Below are 16,149 nucleotides of genomic sequence, written 5' to 3' on the forward strand. Positions count from 1 at the left end.
TAATTTAAAACGGTATTCACATAACAATATCATATTCCCTCAAATATCTTCTCTCTCCCCCTTACCGGCGAAATCCGCACTGCCTGCCTCACTCGCCGCGCCGCCGCGCCACCGCCCCGCCTTGTCGACAGCCTGCCTCGCTGCTCCACCGCCATACCTCGTTGCATTTCCGCTCTCCGGCTCTCCTTCCGCCCGCCTGCTTCGTGGCTTCGCTGTGGTGTGTTTCAGAGGTATTGATTTTCTTCAATTCAAGTATTCTGATCTTATTGTTTCTGTTTGAATTGTTTTTTTTTCTAGTCTAGATTCAGTTCCTGCTCATTATCTCTACATTATATGTATTGGTATAGATCGAGTTCTTTCAGCAGTTATTGCTCTTTACATTAGTGTAGATTATGATAATATTTTTGCAATCTAGTGTATAACGAACTAGTACTGGTGAATTTTTAAATTATTTGCAGTGAAATCATTTTTTATTCACTGTTTTGCTGCTTTCTGATGTGTTGCATAACCTGGTGTTTTGGTTGTAAGCTTAGCATATTGAGTACTTAGTTCATCTGAACCGGACTCCACACATGGATAGCTATGCATTGAAGTCAGTGACTGATTTACCAGCTCCATTTCGCTCAGCCTTTAATTTCAGGTAACATTAGAAGTGTCTGTAAATTCTGTTGTGAGTGAAACAAAAGAGGTCACTTCTTTATTAATGTCTCTTTTCGACACACATGCAGATACTTCAACTCACTGCAGAGTGAATGCTTTTCCACATGCTACCTTTCCGACTTCAACATGGTCATTTCAGCACCAACTGGAAGTGGAAAGACGGTACTCTTTGAGTTATGCATTATGAGGCTTCTCTCCAAGTCCATCACTGCTGGTGGGAGCTTCAACCATCACATAGGGACCCTTAAGACAGTAGGTTTTCTGATGGTTTTGGTTATGACAAAAATTAGTGTATTTATTATCCTTGAAGAAGTAGCCATGGTTGAAACTATGTGAATATTATTGTCAGAGAGACTCCATTTTGTTCTGATATATGAATCACAAAATTATATGAAAGCCTTTGCTCATTTCTATGCATAAACCAAACCTGATATTATTTGTAATGATTTTCAAATAGATGTGCTATATGAAAATCCTGACTGTCATCTGATGTTATTGTTGCATTTGCATCCATTTTGTTACTTGCTGGTGTAAATATATCGTGTTGTGAAGATATATATAGCACCATCAAAGGCCTTGGTACAAGAGAAGCTCCGGCATTGGACGCAGAAGTTTGGATCACTGGGAATAAATTGCCTTGAGCTAACAGGTGACAATGAGTATCACAGCGTCAAGAGTATGCAGGATGCTGACATAATTCTTACAACTCCTGAGGTTGTTATTAGGGGTTTTTTTTCCATCTTTGGGTTACCTCATCCTGGCTTCGATCTGGCCTTCCTCCCCACAGAAATTTGATGCTGTGACTCGTTATCGCATAAAGGATGGGGGCTTGAGCTTTTTCAGTGATATATCACTTGTGCTAATTGATGAAGTTCATCTGCTGAATGATCCCCGAGGAGCAGCTCTAGAAGCTATTGTCAGCAGAATTAAAATGCTCGCTTGCAGCCATGAAATGAAGTCAAGTCCTTTATCCCTTGTTCGTTTCCTAGCTGTTTCTGCGACAATACCAAATATCAATGACTTAGGTAGTCTTCGAGATTCACATCTCAAGATGATTTGCATTCTGATATTTCAAACGTAGGGCATAACCGAAAATTTACATTTGCAGCGGAGTGGCTTATGGTTCCATTTCAGGGAATAAAAAAGTATGGTTAAATCTTATTAGATGTCAAGTGTGCACTCTGATGGCAGAGCTTGTTATCATGAAACTTATGGTACTGTCCTTCTCACAGGTTTGGAGAAGAAATGAGACCTGTAAAGTTGACTACTAAAGTTTTTGGTACTCACAGTTTCCCTAAAGCTCAGTTCCACCGACTGTTCTCATAGTTAACCACCAACTTATTATGAGAGTAGACACAATGCAGCATAGCATAATTTCAAGAATTAATACTATGAAAAATAATACTTGTAGCAGACTGAATAATTTATCTTGATATAAAGTAGAAAAATATTTTTGCTTGCAGGGTACACACCGGCTAAAAATGATTTCTTATTTGAAAAGGTACTCTTGATATCCCGTGATCATGAAAAGCTTTAATCATCATTTATCAAAATTTCCTTTCTACTTCCTGATAATTATTAATGCTTTGTTTTGGTTGTCCAGCGTCTTCAGAACTACATCTTTGGTAAGCCTGCCTACTGATTCTCCAGTTGATATTTCTGTAGAGAGCTTGTTTATATGGCATATTAAAGACCAGTAATACAGTAATCTTAAGCCACTAATTTGCAGATCTCCTCATGCAATATTCAAGAGAAAAATCTGCCTTGGTTTTTTGCTCGACTAGAAAAGGAGCCCAAGAAGCAGCACAATGCCTCTCTCAAATAGCCATGACATTTGGCCACTCAAGTCCTTTCATCAAAAGCAGAGAACAGCAGGAGAGACTAAGAGAAGCATCATTATCATGCAGCGACAAACAGATGCAATCCTATATACTCTATGGTGGTATAAGTTCATTCTTTTTTTAATTTCACGTGACATTTCTGGCTTGGGGAAGGTTGGAAAATGGTTAATAACTGAAGTAATTTAGGATATGATTGTTGGTTTAACATCTGCTAGCTGTTTCTTTGCAGTTGGATACCATAATGGTGAACTATCTATGAAAGATCGAAATCTTATGGAAGAGCTTTTTCTGAATGGTGATCTGCGGATTTTGTGCACTACAAATACTCTGGCCCATGGAATAAATCTACCAGCACATACTGTCGTCATCAAATCGACACAGTATTTGTATGTCTAGAAGTATTTACAAATTATTTATGAGTTTTAATAGGTATTTGAGCGGAGGACAGCAGCAAACCGAGTGATATGCATATTCCTGGGATAACTTATGCTTAATATTGAGGTCTAACTATGCAGTTTAATATACTTTATCATAAGAAGGTATATATGTATGATCAGTAATAAAAACATGGAGAACTAGATGAGTATTTTCCAACTATCAGAAACCCAATTTCCTTTTATTTGTTTCTGTAGACATGGTTCATACTTTTCCACTCCTTATGAAGGAAACTACATATTTGGAGGTGAATCGGATTAGAATTTAAAATAATTGTGCTCTAATATTTGATATTTTGCCAGCAACAAGGAGAAAGGGATGTACATGGAATATGAACGATCCATGATACTCCAGGTGTATTGCTGTTGCTTTAATCATTCTATAAGAAATATTAAGATTATCGGATCTTTTCTAGAGAATTGATTGTTAGGTGATCAGGGTAAACATAACACAGTGAACTTGGGGTACAAAATTAGGCAATTGTGATTTTCACATCTGAGTGCTCCTTATATTGAAATGATAGCCACCTCTAATTTATGCAGATGTGCGGAAGAGCAGGGCGTCCTCCATTTGATGACACAGGAATGGTCATAATCATGACCAGAAAAGAAACAGTATAAATTTCCCCATACTATGAAAATATTACAGATATCGAATAAAAACTTGCTTATAACCCATTGGGATCACATCTCAGGTTCATTTGTATGAGAACTTATTAGGTGGATGTGAAATGGTGGAATCACAGTATGCCGCTTTTTATCTCTAATATCTCTCTACCCTAAAGCTACACTAAACAAGCATCATCTGACAGTTTTCTGGTTTACTTCTCTTCAGATTGCTTCCATGTGTAACAGAACATCTAACAGCAGAGATAGTTCAATCTACTGTATCAGACATAACAAGAGCCATTGAATGGATAAAGTGCTCGTACTTGTATGTGAGAATGAAAAAGGCAGGTTCTCATTGTCGAAGGGAGACACAAACATTTGAGTATTCCTTTATTAGATAGCTTTTCTGAGAGTTTCCTTGCAATGGCCAGAATCCCGAGAATTATTCAATTAAAGGGCCAGCTGGTGATCGTATTGAGAGGCATTTGCAAGGTATAGAGATTCATAATAACCATATATCAAATGTGATGTTTCATACACTGACACCTTGTTACATGCTCTGCCAGAAATTTGTGTTCAAAAGGTTAATGAACTATCAAAATATCAAATGGTCTGGACTGATGATGATGGTTTCCTTCTGAAGCCACTTGGTAAGCCATCAATCGGTTTCTGCAGTTTTCTGATTATACTGTAGTATGAGGCATTGATTCTTTCTCTTGTATCCAGAGCCTGGGAAATTGATGACAAAGTACTATCTGAAGTTTAACACGATGAAGCACATTATTGAGGCACCTGCCAACTGCAGCGTAGATGAGACTCTCCGTACAATATGCAAGGCAGAAGAAATTGCATGTAATTATTGTACTCAAAACTAATTTTCAAGCTATGTATTTTGGTTAATGTATATCATTTTGACAATGAAAGGGATACAACTGAGACGTAATGAAAAGAAGCTTCTGAATGACATAAACAACGACAAAGATGGCCGCCTGCGGTTTCATGCCCTTGATGAGAGAGGAAAGCGGAAAAAACGCATCCAAAGTAGAGAAGAGAAGATGTTTATTCTGGTGAATGACTGTTTGACTGGCGATCCTGTAGTGCGGGACTTATCCATGACTCAGGTTTCACCTCCTTTGCATATAGTTTAAGATTGTGTGTCATTTCATTATTCTCAGTAAGATTTGTTAAACCACGACCAACCTTTTATCCTGTAGGACACAAATTCTGTATGCTCAAATGGATCAAGGATTGCCAAGTGCATGAAAGAGTATTTTATGTACAAAAAAAGTTACAAAGGAGCTTTAAGTGCCACTCTTCTAGCCAAATGTTTGCATCAGAAATTATGGAATGACAGCCCTTACTTGCTGAAACAATTACCAGGCATTGGGATGGTGACGGCAAAGGTTGCTTTACTAATCTTTCGACTTGAGATTCCTTTGGATATCTGACCTTCACATCTATGAAGAGAATGACATATAATTCTTTGTAAACCTGACTAATTCTTACTAGGCACTGCATTCAATGGGAGTAACATCATTTGATACCCTCTCCGAGGCTGACCCAAGAAAGATTGAGTTGATGACTGGTAGAAAATACCCTTTCGGGAACCATATCAAAGAGTCTCTGCTGCTACTTCCCCCAAAAATTGAGATGACACTTAAGGAGGGTGAGGTCCAAAGAATAGGGAAGTCCAAGCTGCTAGTTACATTAACCAGGCTATCAGAGCCAGTGGCGCCATCACCTAAAAAGCATTATGCTGATGTGGTATGCAAGGACTACTAATCTTCACATATGATGTATCAGAATTACTGTTTTTTTTGCTTGTATAAATGTTGGCATTGAGGCTTCTATATTTCGTAAAGTCACGCAACTGAAATAGTTCGTTACAGATCATTGGTGTTGAAGATGGCAATAATATTCTATTTCATGAAAAAATAAGGTACGGTGATTGCTAGAGCTTTGGATACATCCAGTAATGCACCTCTTTGCTCATTGGTCCCTATTCTGTCTTTTCGTTTCTGAAACCTCTTTTCTGGTGCCCCAGGTTGGAGGATTTCTCAAGGTAAGAAAATCAGTGACTTAAACATATTCGCGTTCAACAAGTGTAGAACACAAACTTCTTTTCAAACACATGGTACATGACATCCGTCTATTGTAAATTCATGTACCTGATGTTATGGATTCTGTGCAGCCCGTATCATGCAACTGTGTTATATTCAAGCCCCGAGCAAGGAAAACTGACGATAAAGGCAGATTTGATATTTGAAGAAATCAGTAACGTCTTTACTTTTCATCTCCTCCAATCCACACATTCTATTTCAAAGGCTGGCCTAGTATGCTTCTGGTATAATTTTATGCTATTGCAGTTGGCATTGATCTCCATCAAAAGGTTATCGTCACACCACCATTAGAAAAAGATGTCGTTCCTAAATTTAGGCAGAAAGAGATTTCCTTGTATGTTCCCAAGAAGGTTCGCAACATAAAAGACAGCTATAATCGTGCTTCTCTTCCTGCCTCCAATGAGTTGATGGAGATTTCATCTTCCATGTATGTTCGTGTTCAACCCTTCTGATATACCTATACAAAAATTATGACTTCCTTAATAATCGATCTTAAACTTTTTGAGTATCAGGCCCAGCTTCAAACTTATAGATGAAGATTCAGATGGTAACTAACTATTGCTTCTCCTGATCATACATGCTTGTCTTCCAGCATCTCACTACCTATGCTTACTTCTTTTCTTATTCTCAGACAATCCTGTTGCCGAAACTGAAGATGATGACTGCAGAATTATTACTTCGAAGACAGTCTTCGACCACATCCGGGAGAAAGCAAAAATTTTACCCGTGTTGCCCATGTCTGATTCTACATCTTCACCATCATTAGATGCCTTCACTCTCATCAGAAAACGCACTCGTGAGATGCATCTTGTGCTTGATAATGACTTCGAGGTACTGGAGATTCAAGGCAGCTATAGAACTCCACAAAGCAGGATGGCCTTTCAACGTCCTCAACGTACAGAACCAGAACGGGAAATACAAATCATAGACGAAGATGGCCAAATACTCACGTTCGATGCAGGTGAGCCTTGATACTGTCTACCATGTGACATTTTAATCACTATTTCTAGTTATACTCATTCAACTAATACACAATGTAGAAGCTTGGAATGAAGAAGATGTAGCAGCTACTGAGTATTATAACACCAAACCAGGAAAATCGACTGAAGCTACGGTCTCTGATCATGCAAGAAAAAGACCAAGAAATTCCATGATTCTTGACGGTATGAAGACGACTGATTCTGCACAAGTACTCACGTGCGATGCAGGTGAGCCTTGATAATGTGTCTACTATGTGACATTTTAATCACTATTTCTAGTTACACTCATTCATGATAAATGCAATGTAGAAACTTGGAATGAAGAAGATGTAGCAGTTCCTGAGTATCATAACACCAAACCAGAAATATCGACAGAAGCAACGATCTCTGATCACGCAAGAAAAAGGCCAAGAAATTCCATGGTTCTTGACTGTATGAAGACGACTGATTCCACCCAAGTCACAAAGAGTAACGCAATGTCTCACATACAGAAGAAGGCAAGCTTGTTTAACGTGTCTAACAACGATGCTCGACTCCGTGTTAGCTCCAGTGATAAGCTGCGGTCACCAAGTTTACAGAAAGGGCAGCTTTGCTCACTGTCTATGGCACCAGTAAAGAAAGATAAGCCATTTCTTGGGTTTCAGAGCGTATTCTCATTTCTTTGATTTTACATCGAAAAATACGGTTTGATTTTATTACCACGAACTATTATAATAATTTTGTTATTTTTGAAGTGTGTAACAGTGTAAACATCTCTATCCACAAAACCTACACTTAAGTGAAAATAATACATAGCCTCTTAAATACAAATAATGCCATTGCATCAAAACTAAGATAGCAACTTGGCAAGCTCATCTACTCTGAGGTTTCCCTGTGGAACAACATTAAGATAATCAGCTTTAATATCCTCCATTTTCTTAGTCACTCTTTCACCTCTCCGGCTACGAACCGTTAACTTCGGTGCAACTATATCCACCGGAGCTTCTTTCACCCCCAAATCTTCACGTTGTTGCAGCTTCTTTTTCTCTTCTCGTAACTCCTTAGCACGCTGTCGATAGTTAGGGACCTCCGGAGCAGTCTTAGCTAAAGCAACTGCCTTCTTGAAAACAATGTCAGCATCCAAGCTATCGCGATCCAGCATAACCGCCATCCCGTTTTCTACTGCTTGCTCCCTGAGTTGTATAATTTCCTCGGTACAAGCCAATGATACAGCTGCAATACTATCCACTGAACCATCCAACTCCATATCGCTTTGATTGCATGCTTCTGCTTCTTCTGAACGATCATCAACCGTGATTAGAGAGATATCGGGTGCAAAAGACATAGTTTCCTCTACACCGGCCTCGGAGAACATGTTGTCTCCTTGGGGCTTATCCTCTACACCGGCCTCAGACAACACGCTGTCTCCTTGGGGCTTATCGTCTTTATAAGTTGGAGATATTGTGCTTTCAAGATCATCATGTTTGTCTTCACTGATGCTCAAGGAGTTGGGGATACTTGTTGATGGAGCACGCGGTATCGCTGAAGCTGTACCAGTTTTGACTTCTTCCACGACCCTCAGATTAGGTTCTATCGAGGACTTCCACTCCGGCCCTCGCCATACGAGTATGTGTTCATGCTCAAATGATATTAGCACACACGGGACAAGATCCTGCATTGAAGAAAACATACGGAATCAATGTAAGGGTGGATATTTCTTTTGATCTAAATCATGTCACTTGCACAAGATAGATAGATACATACTTTGAGTTTGGCACCAATCTTTCGGTAGTCACTTGGGTTCAAACCTTGGCAGTTTATGCGAACTTGTTCACATGCTTCAAATGCCTCCCTCACATTTTCCACAAGGTGAGTGTAAACACCATTTTTTGCTGCAAAAGACAAAGATAAAATTATCAGTAGATTCATCACACGAGGAAAATGGAGTAGATACCAAATGCATTCACATACCAAGCTTGCAGATTGGTGTTAGATCACGCCCTTTTTTCCGTAGATCAGATGCTTCTTCTAAAGTCAATCCGTCTGGAACTCGTTTGACTAGTCTTGGGTATACTGGTGCAGCAGGTTTCCATAGCATGAGAGGAAAGCGAGGTCGTGTTCTATAGTTATAGTTTCTGCCTCGGAAAAGGTAAATGACACCGCCTCTATTGTATATAATCTTCCCTCCCGATTTTTCCTGTTTTTTTACAGATTTCATCTCATAAAAAGCTCGTCTTGAATAATAGCTAAGAGAAGAATAAGTTACATGCATACTTAATTTGATGCACAAACTGCATTATTGGCACTACATCCGTCCGTTAAAAATAAAAACTATTTCCATTTTTGGTCGTCCCTTAAAACAAAAACTTTCTAAACTTTCTATTTTAGGATATAGACCCCACAATCCACTAACACTACTTCACTACTTTTTTTCTTCATTTCTCTTACTTTATGCATTTTTCTCTTCTTTTCTCTTACTTTTCCAATTCTACATTAAAACCTGTGTCGTTTCAAAAGTTTTTTATTTTCAAGGACGGAGGTAGTATAATATATTTCTTTAGTCAATAATAGTTCCATTCATACTAAATTAGTAATTTAACAAGAGGTGAATCAAAAACGCAAAATCTTGGACACTAATTCAACACCTTCAGATCACACCCAAAACAACAGCATAATCCAAAACTTATGTGTACAAATGTTTGAATCAGTAAGTTCGTTCAGAGAAGAGCAAGGAGAACATACCGACCTCCAATTGTTGGCACACATTTTCCATATCTACAGTGCATACACCCTTGCATTTTATTTTACAGACCCTTCTTCGCTTCCAAAGAGCATGTATGTTGTCCAACATGTTGTGTGTTAGGCCATCCCTTCCTGAAGATGAACAACACAACGGTCACTGAACATATTGTCCAACTTCTAAGAGTCGTGCAATCGACCTTCATCAAGAGATTCACAAATTATGAGAATCAGAATCCAGAACATCATGTATAGCCATATATCCAATTGAGCCCTCAAAACAAGAAAATCGACAATACAACATCATGCGTAGAGACAATCATCTAGAATCAAGCCAAAACTGCACAATGCGAGCCGATACCCACATTAATCAATGCTATGCTGCCCATAGTTAAAGATGCTCTTTATTCACTTATTTGAACTTGTTTGACCTTCTTATCCTTCAAATACCCAATCTCATGTTTTATCAATCTACTAATTAACAAAATTATAAAATAAAAATGCAATCTTTACCCATATTCAACTGCCGTGTGGATTTTCTAGAGCTTTCTATAAGCGCCTCAATCTCCTCCTTCGTCAGTGGCTCCCCAAGAATCTCCTCTCTCGACCTCACATGCTTCGGCCCCGAACCGGGCAGAAACGGCCCAGGAGACTGCACCGGCTTCACCCCCTTCTTATGAGGGGGCGGCAGCTTAAACGAATCAAACTCCGGCAGCTTCTTCTTACTCGGCTGCAGCGGCCTCCTCCCCAGCCACGGCCTCTCCATCGTCTCCGGCCCAAACGGCGACACCAGCGGCTCCCGCAGCTTCACCGGCCTCACCTTCGGCGTCTCGGTGTAGCTATACTGATACAAAAACGGCGCCTCCGGCATCTCGTACGAAATTCCGTTGTCATCGATTCTGAAATCGGGGGTTTGAGTAGCTAGGGTTTCCTCTTTAATTCGATTTCGAATGATTGGGAGAAGGCGGGGTTTAGCTAGGGTTTTGAAGGCGGGGTGGGAATTTGGGGGTTTTGAGTATTTGGATTTTTTGCCGGGGATGGAAGGGGCGGAGGGGGAGGAAGGGGTGCCGGGGGATTTGAAGGTGGTGGGGTGGGGAGGGGCGGGATTGTAGTTGTGGGCGATGGTTAGGGCGGAATCGAATCTTTTTTCGAGGCGGAGCTCGTCTTCGATTTCCTTCTGAGACCTCTCGCGGCGGGTGAATTTCCGAGCATTGGCGTTGTTCCAACGGGAGAAGCGGATCTCGGTGGCCGGGCGGTGGGGGTGGGGGCGGAGCTGCGGCGGCGCGAACACGGGGAAATGGGTCTTCACTGCCATTCTCCTTCTGCGTTAGCTCATGTGAGAGTGATAACATTTTATAAATTTTAAATTATTACTCTAAATTTAAAAGAATTCCCTTAAATATCGATTTATAATAATTATATTGGGTTTCGCCTTTTTTACGATTTTGTTTATATGGGCCTTACAAGCTGCTAATATTTCAATTGTTATAAAAAATAACTTTAATAGCGATTGCCATAAGTTTTAACGTAAAATTTATAAAAAAAAAGACCTGTCAAACTTATCATAAATTGATAGAGAATAATTTTGTTGGATGCATCAAATAGAAAAAATGTAATTATTCTTTATAGACAATGTATATTCATTATACATATAAGATTAAATTTTTTATTTCTAAACTATACAAAATAATTAATATAAACCATAAATCAAAATAAATAAAATAAGTTATAAAATGGATAGCTGCATGTTTTTATTTTACCAAGTTTTATGACAAAAAAGCTGACTAATAATTGTACTCAGACTACTAGTATAAAAAGAACTTGCAAAAGTAATTTATATCTAGGATTTTGAATCAAAAGAACTTACATTAAACCCAATCTCTAGTTCATAATGTTTTTTTTTAATTCTCTTCAAGACTTTAACATAAGTATATTTTTATGAAGCCATTACTATTTACGTATTTTTCCTTACCTAAGCTTAGACTCTACTAATCTAGTGGCGGATGGAGGTGGGGCCGACCGACCCCACCGTCGGCGGCTCGTCTCCGCTCCATGGTCAATGGCCTTCGTAGTTCCTGTCGACCATGGAGTCGGTAGCTCCTTCCAAAATCACGGACGCATGAATGAAACATTCTTTATTCGATAATACTAATTTCATGCTAGGGGAAAATAAAATGCAATTATAACAACATATTAAAAGGTAGATCTATGAGAAAGTGAATCAAAGACACATCAAGACTATCACTCACAAACGTATTTAACTAATCGTGTTTGATCTTATGGTATTATTATCGTGTGGTGCGACACGATAACAATCGGATTTTCCGTGTTTGACGACCATATTTGGGCCGAATCAATTGGAAATCCAGCCTAACAAGCCAATATATGGGCCAATTTTCAGGTGGGTCAAATTTTGTAGGTGTTGAAATTGAATGCATGAACATATTCATTTCAAATTTACAATGTAGGAGTAGATGGTATATGCTCACTGTTTATGCTATTTTTGATGTCTCATTTATCAATTCACATTTAAAATATTTTTCAAACTTTTCACAAAATTCATCCACGTCGACCTCGTCAAGTTCATCTTTAATTTATTTCATTTAGTTGCTTAAACTCTTATGATTTCATGTGCCAATACTTATTTTATTGATACAAGTTGAAGAGGAAATCTTAGCATATCCTGTTTAGTCAGATTGGTTGTTGTATAAACCAATTATAGTTACCGGCCCAACGTGTCATAATTATATCACTCTTAATTACACTATTTTTTAATTTGCTTTAAACAAGTAGTATTTTTTTTAATTCGAGTTATATTATGCGAATATATATTATTATGTACTACAAATGACATAAAAATTAAAGTCTGATTCGTCCATTTTTTCTATAACTTCAATCAATAAATTAAAAAAAAACAATTCAAGCTTCGAATTTTATTATACTTATAAAAATAATGAAGGCAACAATTTTTTAAAGATATTAAATTACATAAAAAAAACTAATGCTTACAAGGTCGAAACGAAAATGGTGCCCACTTAGGTGTTCATCATGTATGGTATATAATGTCATTTCTCATTATTGGGATTCAATTTAACGTTTTTTATTTATAAAATAAAATTAAATACTCCATACATCCATGATTAATTATCTTTTTAAAATATATTTTGATATGTCTATAAATTAGTTTCATTCCATTTGTGTAAATGGTCCATTTTTCTCTATATTCTCATATTTTTTTCTAACATTCTCGCTTCTATTTTTATTCCACTTTACCTATTAATTACTACATTTTAATTATTTTCTCTTTCATTTTATCAAATTTCTACCTTAAATGTGTGTCGCTTATTATTAATAGTAGGACTATTGAGTATGAATGAAATGGGTATTATTCTCATTATCATAGATGCCATGCAATCATTCATATTGATGTTGCGGCTCAATTCATCCCATTCACACAATACAAGATACCAAATATTAATTAGGTGTAACTAATTAAATTGGGTACGACTTAATTGGCATAATTTCGACATATTCGAAAAACGCATGTGAGTAGCCCGTAGGTTTCGAATAAAATATATTTAAAATTCTAATAAAAACACTAATATATATATATATATATATATATATATATATATATATACACACATAATTGATATACAAATTTCTATTTTATTATCTTTCTTACTTTCTTACGTACTTTCTCTTAATTTTAATTATTTAATGGAATCAAAACTCGTGCTTTAAAGAAATACCACACAGAGTATTGTGGAACAAATGAAATAGGAGGATATAATAATAAGTATCGATATTCTAGAATAAAAACAACCCCAACCAAATAAAGTAAAAGAAGATATATAGAAGAATAGAGGAGACGATTCATTTAATAAATTTTCTTAAAATCAAAACACATAACTACATCAATTCACAAAATTGCATTAAATCCGTTGACATCATAAAACATATCATTCTAAGTATAATATTAGTTCATTAATTTATGAATATCAATTCTACTCAATATAGTGTATCCTTTACATACACCACTGGATCATGAATTTCTCCCACCCAATATAGTAAGTATTGTGTATATATACAGACACCACACATTTACATACAATACTATATAAAGAATCAAACACCACACACTTTACACACAAAATCATCTCTATACCCAAACTATAAATAAACACTCTCCCCCAAACCTTTTACACTTTTACTCCATTGCATGAAAATCACAAACTCATAGAAACAACAAAAATGGGTTTGCAAAGCCAGCTATCCGACGTGTCATCCGAATCCACCCTCATACTCGCCGTCGTCCAAATCGGAAAAAGCGTACGTTACCTCCGATCCCTACTCTCCACTATCCTGCGCACAATCGGCGTATTCTCCACCAGCTTTGACCCCCATTCCGTCGGCTCGTTAGACGACGTCGCAGGGTCCGGTCTGGCCGGAGTCATCCTTCTCTGCGAGCAGCTGAATCTGAACCGGGATTATTCCTACGCGAACCGGTCCGCAGACCGGTTCGGTTCGGAATGCGTCGTGTGCCTGAACCGGTTCGCGGAGGGGGAGAGCCTGCGCAAGTTAGCGTGCTGCCACGTGTTCCACAGGGATTGCTTGGGCGGCTGGCTCGGTCAAATGAATTTCAGCTGTCCATTGTGCCGCGCGCCGCTGGTGACCGAAGAGCGAGTGGCGAGCACGCGGAGGCGCGTGGGAGGTGACGTCATGGCGTGGTTCGCTTTGAAATGGTGAATCTAGCGGCGGCGCGTGGTTTTGCGACGGTAGTTTTGATCTTTGACTATTTAATTTTCTTTTTTGTTTTTTTAGGGAGTATTTTCTTCTTTGTTTGTTGAAGAGTTGCGTGAAATGTCGATGACTCTTCCCTGTCTTTAAAATAAATCATGAATATATTGCATTCAAATTAAAGCTATCTCTTTGTTTACGATTACAAGTTATGAATTTTTAGAAAATAAATGTGAAATAAAAAATTTATTTGAATATAATGACTTAGTATAATACCCCCTCATCGAAATAGCAAATAATTAAAAGACATTTATTATTGGACAAAATGTGTATAGTTTAGCCTTTTTGAACGTTACGTGATTTAAATCAAGATAGCAAAAAAATCATTATAAGTAATTTTGGTAGTTAGCTAATATGAATTTTAATTTAAAATAAAAAATAGGAGAGATAAAAAAAATTGATTAGATAGAGTAGATTTGGTAAGTTAAATAAATTAAGGAGGGAGAGAAAAATAGTGATGTGCCATATCGTGAAAAATTGAAATGAAACAATATTTTTTGTAGATTATTCAAAAATGAAAAAAAAAAACAGGAATGTTGGTTGAGGGCAATGGGAGTGTGATTTTTATTAGAGTACATTTCTTAAATACATTTTGTTTTAAATGTGGAAAAGTGATAGCTGGCGCAATTTAGGGCAGTGATTTTGTTATAGTTTGTTGTCACATGATTGACATAAAAAGGGAATTATCTTGTGCTTTAATTGATTGTCTGTTGATTTTTTTTCTTTATTGATTTTTTTGTTGTTCATGTTGGTATGTTTTGTTTATTTTGAGATGTTTATATTTATCATCATTGTTGGACAACTATGCTGTCATGTTTTGACAATTTTTATACTTGTTTGAAAAAATAAAATAAATAAACAAAGGAATTTATGCTATGAAGTGTAATGTACAGCAATACAAATTCTTTTTATTGCGTACAATTTTGTATGTGTAAATTTGCATCATAAGAGACCAAGAGAAAGAAAATGGACACGCAAGAAAATACAAAAGCTCTAAAAGCAAAGTAAAAGGAAACTTTGGCAATATATCATTAAAATTACTTATTTTGCACACTTTTAATATCTTTTCTTTGTGACTATTTGCATATATGAAAAACTAGCTCTTGCACTACTAGAAAATAATGTCTTTTGAAGCTCACGATTATTTGTTTTACTAAACAAATATGAACACCATCTCCTTTCATTCACCTTCTTGTTAGATTGAACTAATTTAGAATAATTAATTTGTATGGTTGTGCTCATAACCATATTAGAACCTAACATAGAATATTTAATTTTTATTTCCACTTGCAAGTTATTGTGCTTTGGATCAAACAATAATTATCTTGTGGTGTCCATTAGATGCTTTGACATTCGAAAAAGGTGAGATGCATTTTCATTCACAAACGAAGTTGCTTTAATTTAGGGGTCAAATGACTCAAATCATGTCGCCTTCAATTTGCGTGGTCCTATTTGAAATAAAAGATGGAGAAAATGAATTTTGATTATATTTCAAATGTGTGGTCTTTATAACTAACAAATGTCTTATACTATTAACATTTTTCGATGAGATAGTGTTTTTATTTTGATAAATATGGATTATGTGATTTTCAATGGACATCTCAAAATAAAAATGTATTTAACATTTTTAGTCAGACATGTATATTAAATAAGAGCAAAAAGGTACTCCATAAACTAAAAATTACTTTTATTAGGACGAATGAAGTATCTTTAATAGTAAAAAATTACAAGAAGCCCACATTCCATATATCACTTAAAGCCCAAATGCTTTTAAAAGACAAAGAAGCCCAATACTGTGAAGGAATTTTCAAATATTTGAAGCCCAGTTGCAGAGCTATTTATTGGGCTGTGGTTGATTCATTTATGAACTAGATATAGTGAGGCCTTTGAAATTAATAGGAGTAGCACTTAAGCCCAATATATATACTATGTAACATAGTAGTACTATGTCATTTTTGTTTATCATAAACTTTTTGTAGTATCATTT

General features: G+C 36.9%; 3 protein-coding genes across 4 annotated transcripts; 2 read left to right on the forward strand and 1 right to left on the reverse strand.

Moving 5' to 3' along the window:
• Nucleotides 1-41: 41 nt before the first annotated feature.
• LOC121782222 (DExH-box ATP-dependent RNA helicase DExH17-like) lies at nucleotides 42-7,450 on the forward strand. 2 transcript variants are annotated; one of them, XM_042179964.1, is made up of 29 exons: nucleotides 42-230; nucleotides 529-640; nucleotides 729-912; nucleotides 1,213-1,374; nucleotides 1,448-1,685; nucleotides 1,769-1,805; nucleotides 1,893-1,939; nucleotides 2,124-2,161; nucleotides 2,264-2,285; nucleotides 2,390-2,602; nucleotides 2,731-2,887; nucleotides 3,239-3,290; nucleotides 3,479-3,550; nucleotides 3,631-3,680; nucleotides 3,771-3,888; nucleotides 3,976-4,036; nucleotides 4,111-4,194; nucleotides 4,271-4,396; nucleotides 4,469-4,665; nucleotides 4,759-4,947; nucleotides 5,054-5,308; nucleotides 5,434-5,483; nucleotides 5,589-5,606; nucleotides 5,736-5,818; nucleotides 5,911-6,091; nucleotides 6,177-6,211; nucleotides 6,296-6,625; nucleotides 6,705-6,872; nucleotides 6,954-7,450. In XM_042179964.1, exons 2-29 carry the CDS (start codon nucleotides 573-575, stop codon nucleotides 7,307-7,309), a joined length of 3,591 nt encoding a protein of 1,196 aa, XP_042035898.1. In that variant the 5' UTR covers nucleotides 42-230; nucleotides 529-572; the 3' UTR covers nucleotides 7,310-7,450. The 2 variants fall into 2 exon arrangements, with proteins under 2 accessions (XP_042035898.1, XP_042035899.1); XM_042179965.1 differs by having other exon boundaries at nucleotides 534-640.
• LOC121782223 (CRS2-associated factor 1, chloroplastic-like) lies at nucleotides 7,351-10,677 on the reverse strand. The gene is made up of 5 exons (XM_042179966.1): nucleotides 9,876-10,677; nucleotides 9,370-9,497; nucleotides 8,595-8,820; nucleotides 8,388-8,515; nucleotides 7,351-8,295 (listed from the first exon to the last, which is right to left on the reverse strand). The coding sequence occupies exons 1-5, from the start codon at nucleotides 10,675-10,677 to the stop codon at nucleotides 7,474-7,476; spliced, it is 2,106 nt and encodes a 701-aa protein (XP_042035900.1). The 3' UTR covers nucleotides 7,351-7,473.
• A 2,829-nt stretch (nucleotides 10,678-13,506) lies between these two features.
• LOC121781972 (E3 ubiquitin-protein ligase RHA2A-like) lies at nucleotides 13,507-14,267 on the forward strand. The gene has a single exon (XM_042179669.1). It carries the CDS (start codon nucleotides 13,617-13,619, stop codon nucleotides 14,109-14,111), a length of 495 nt encoding a protein of 164 aa, XP_042035603.1. The 5' UTR covers nucleotides 13,507-13,616; the 3' UTR covers nucleotides 14,112-14,267.
• Nucleotides 14,268-16,149: the final 1,882 nt, after the last annotated feature.

This window comes from Salvia splendens, chromosome 20 (genome assembly GCF_004379255.2).
Source record: "Salvia splendens isolate huo1 chromosome 20, SspV2, whole genome shotgun sequence".
Classification (NCBI taxonomy): Eukaryota; Viridiplantae; Streptophyta; class Magnoliopsida; order Lamiales; family Lamiaceae; genus Salvia; species Salvia splendens.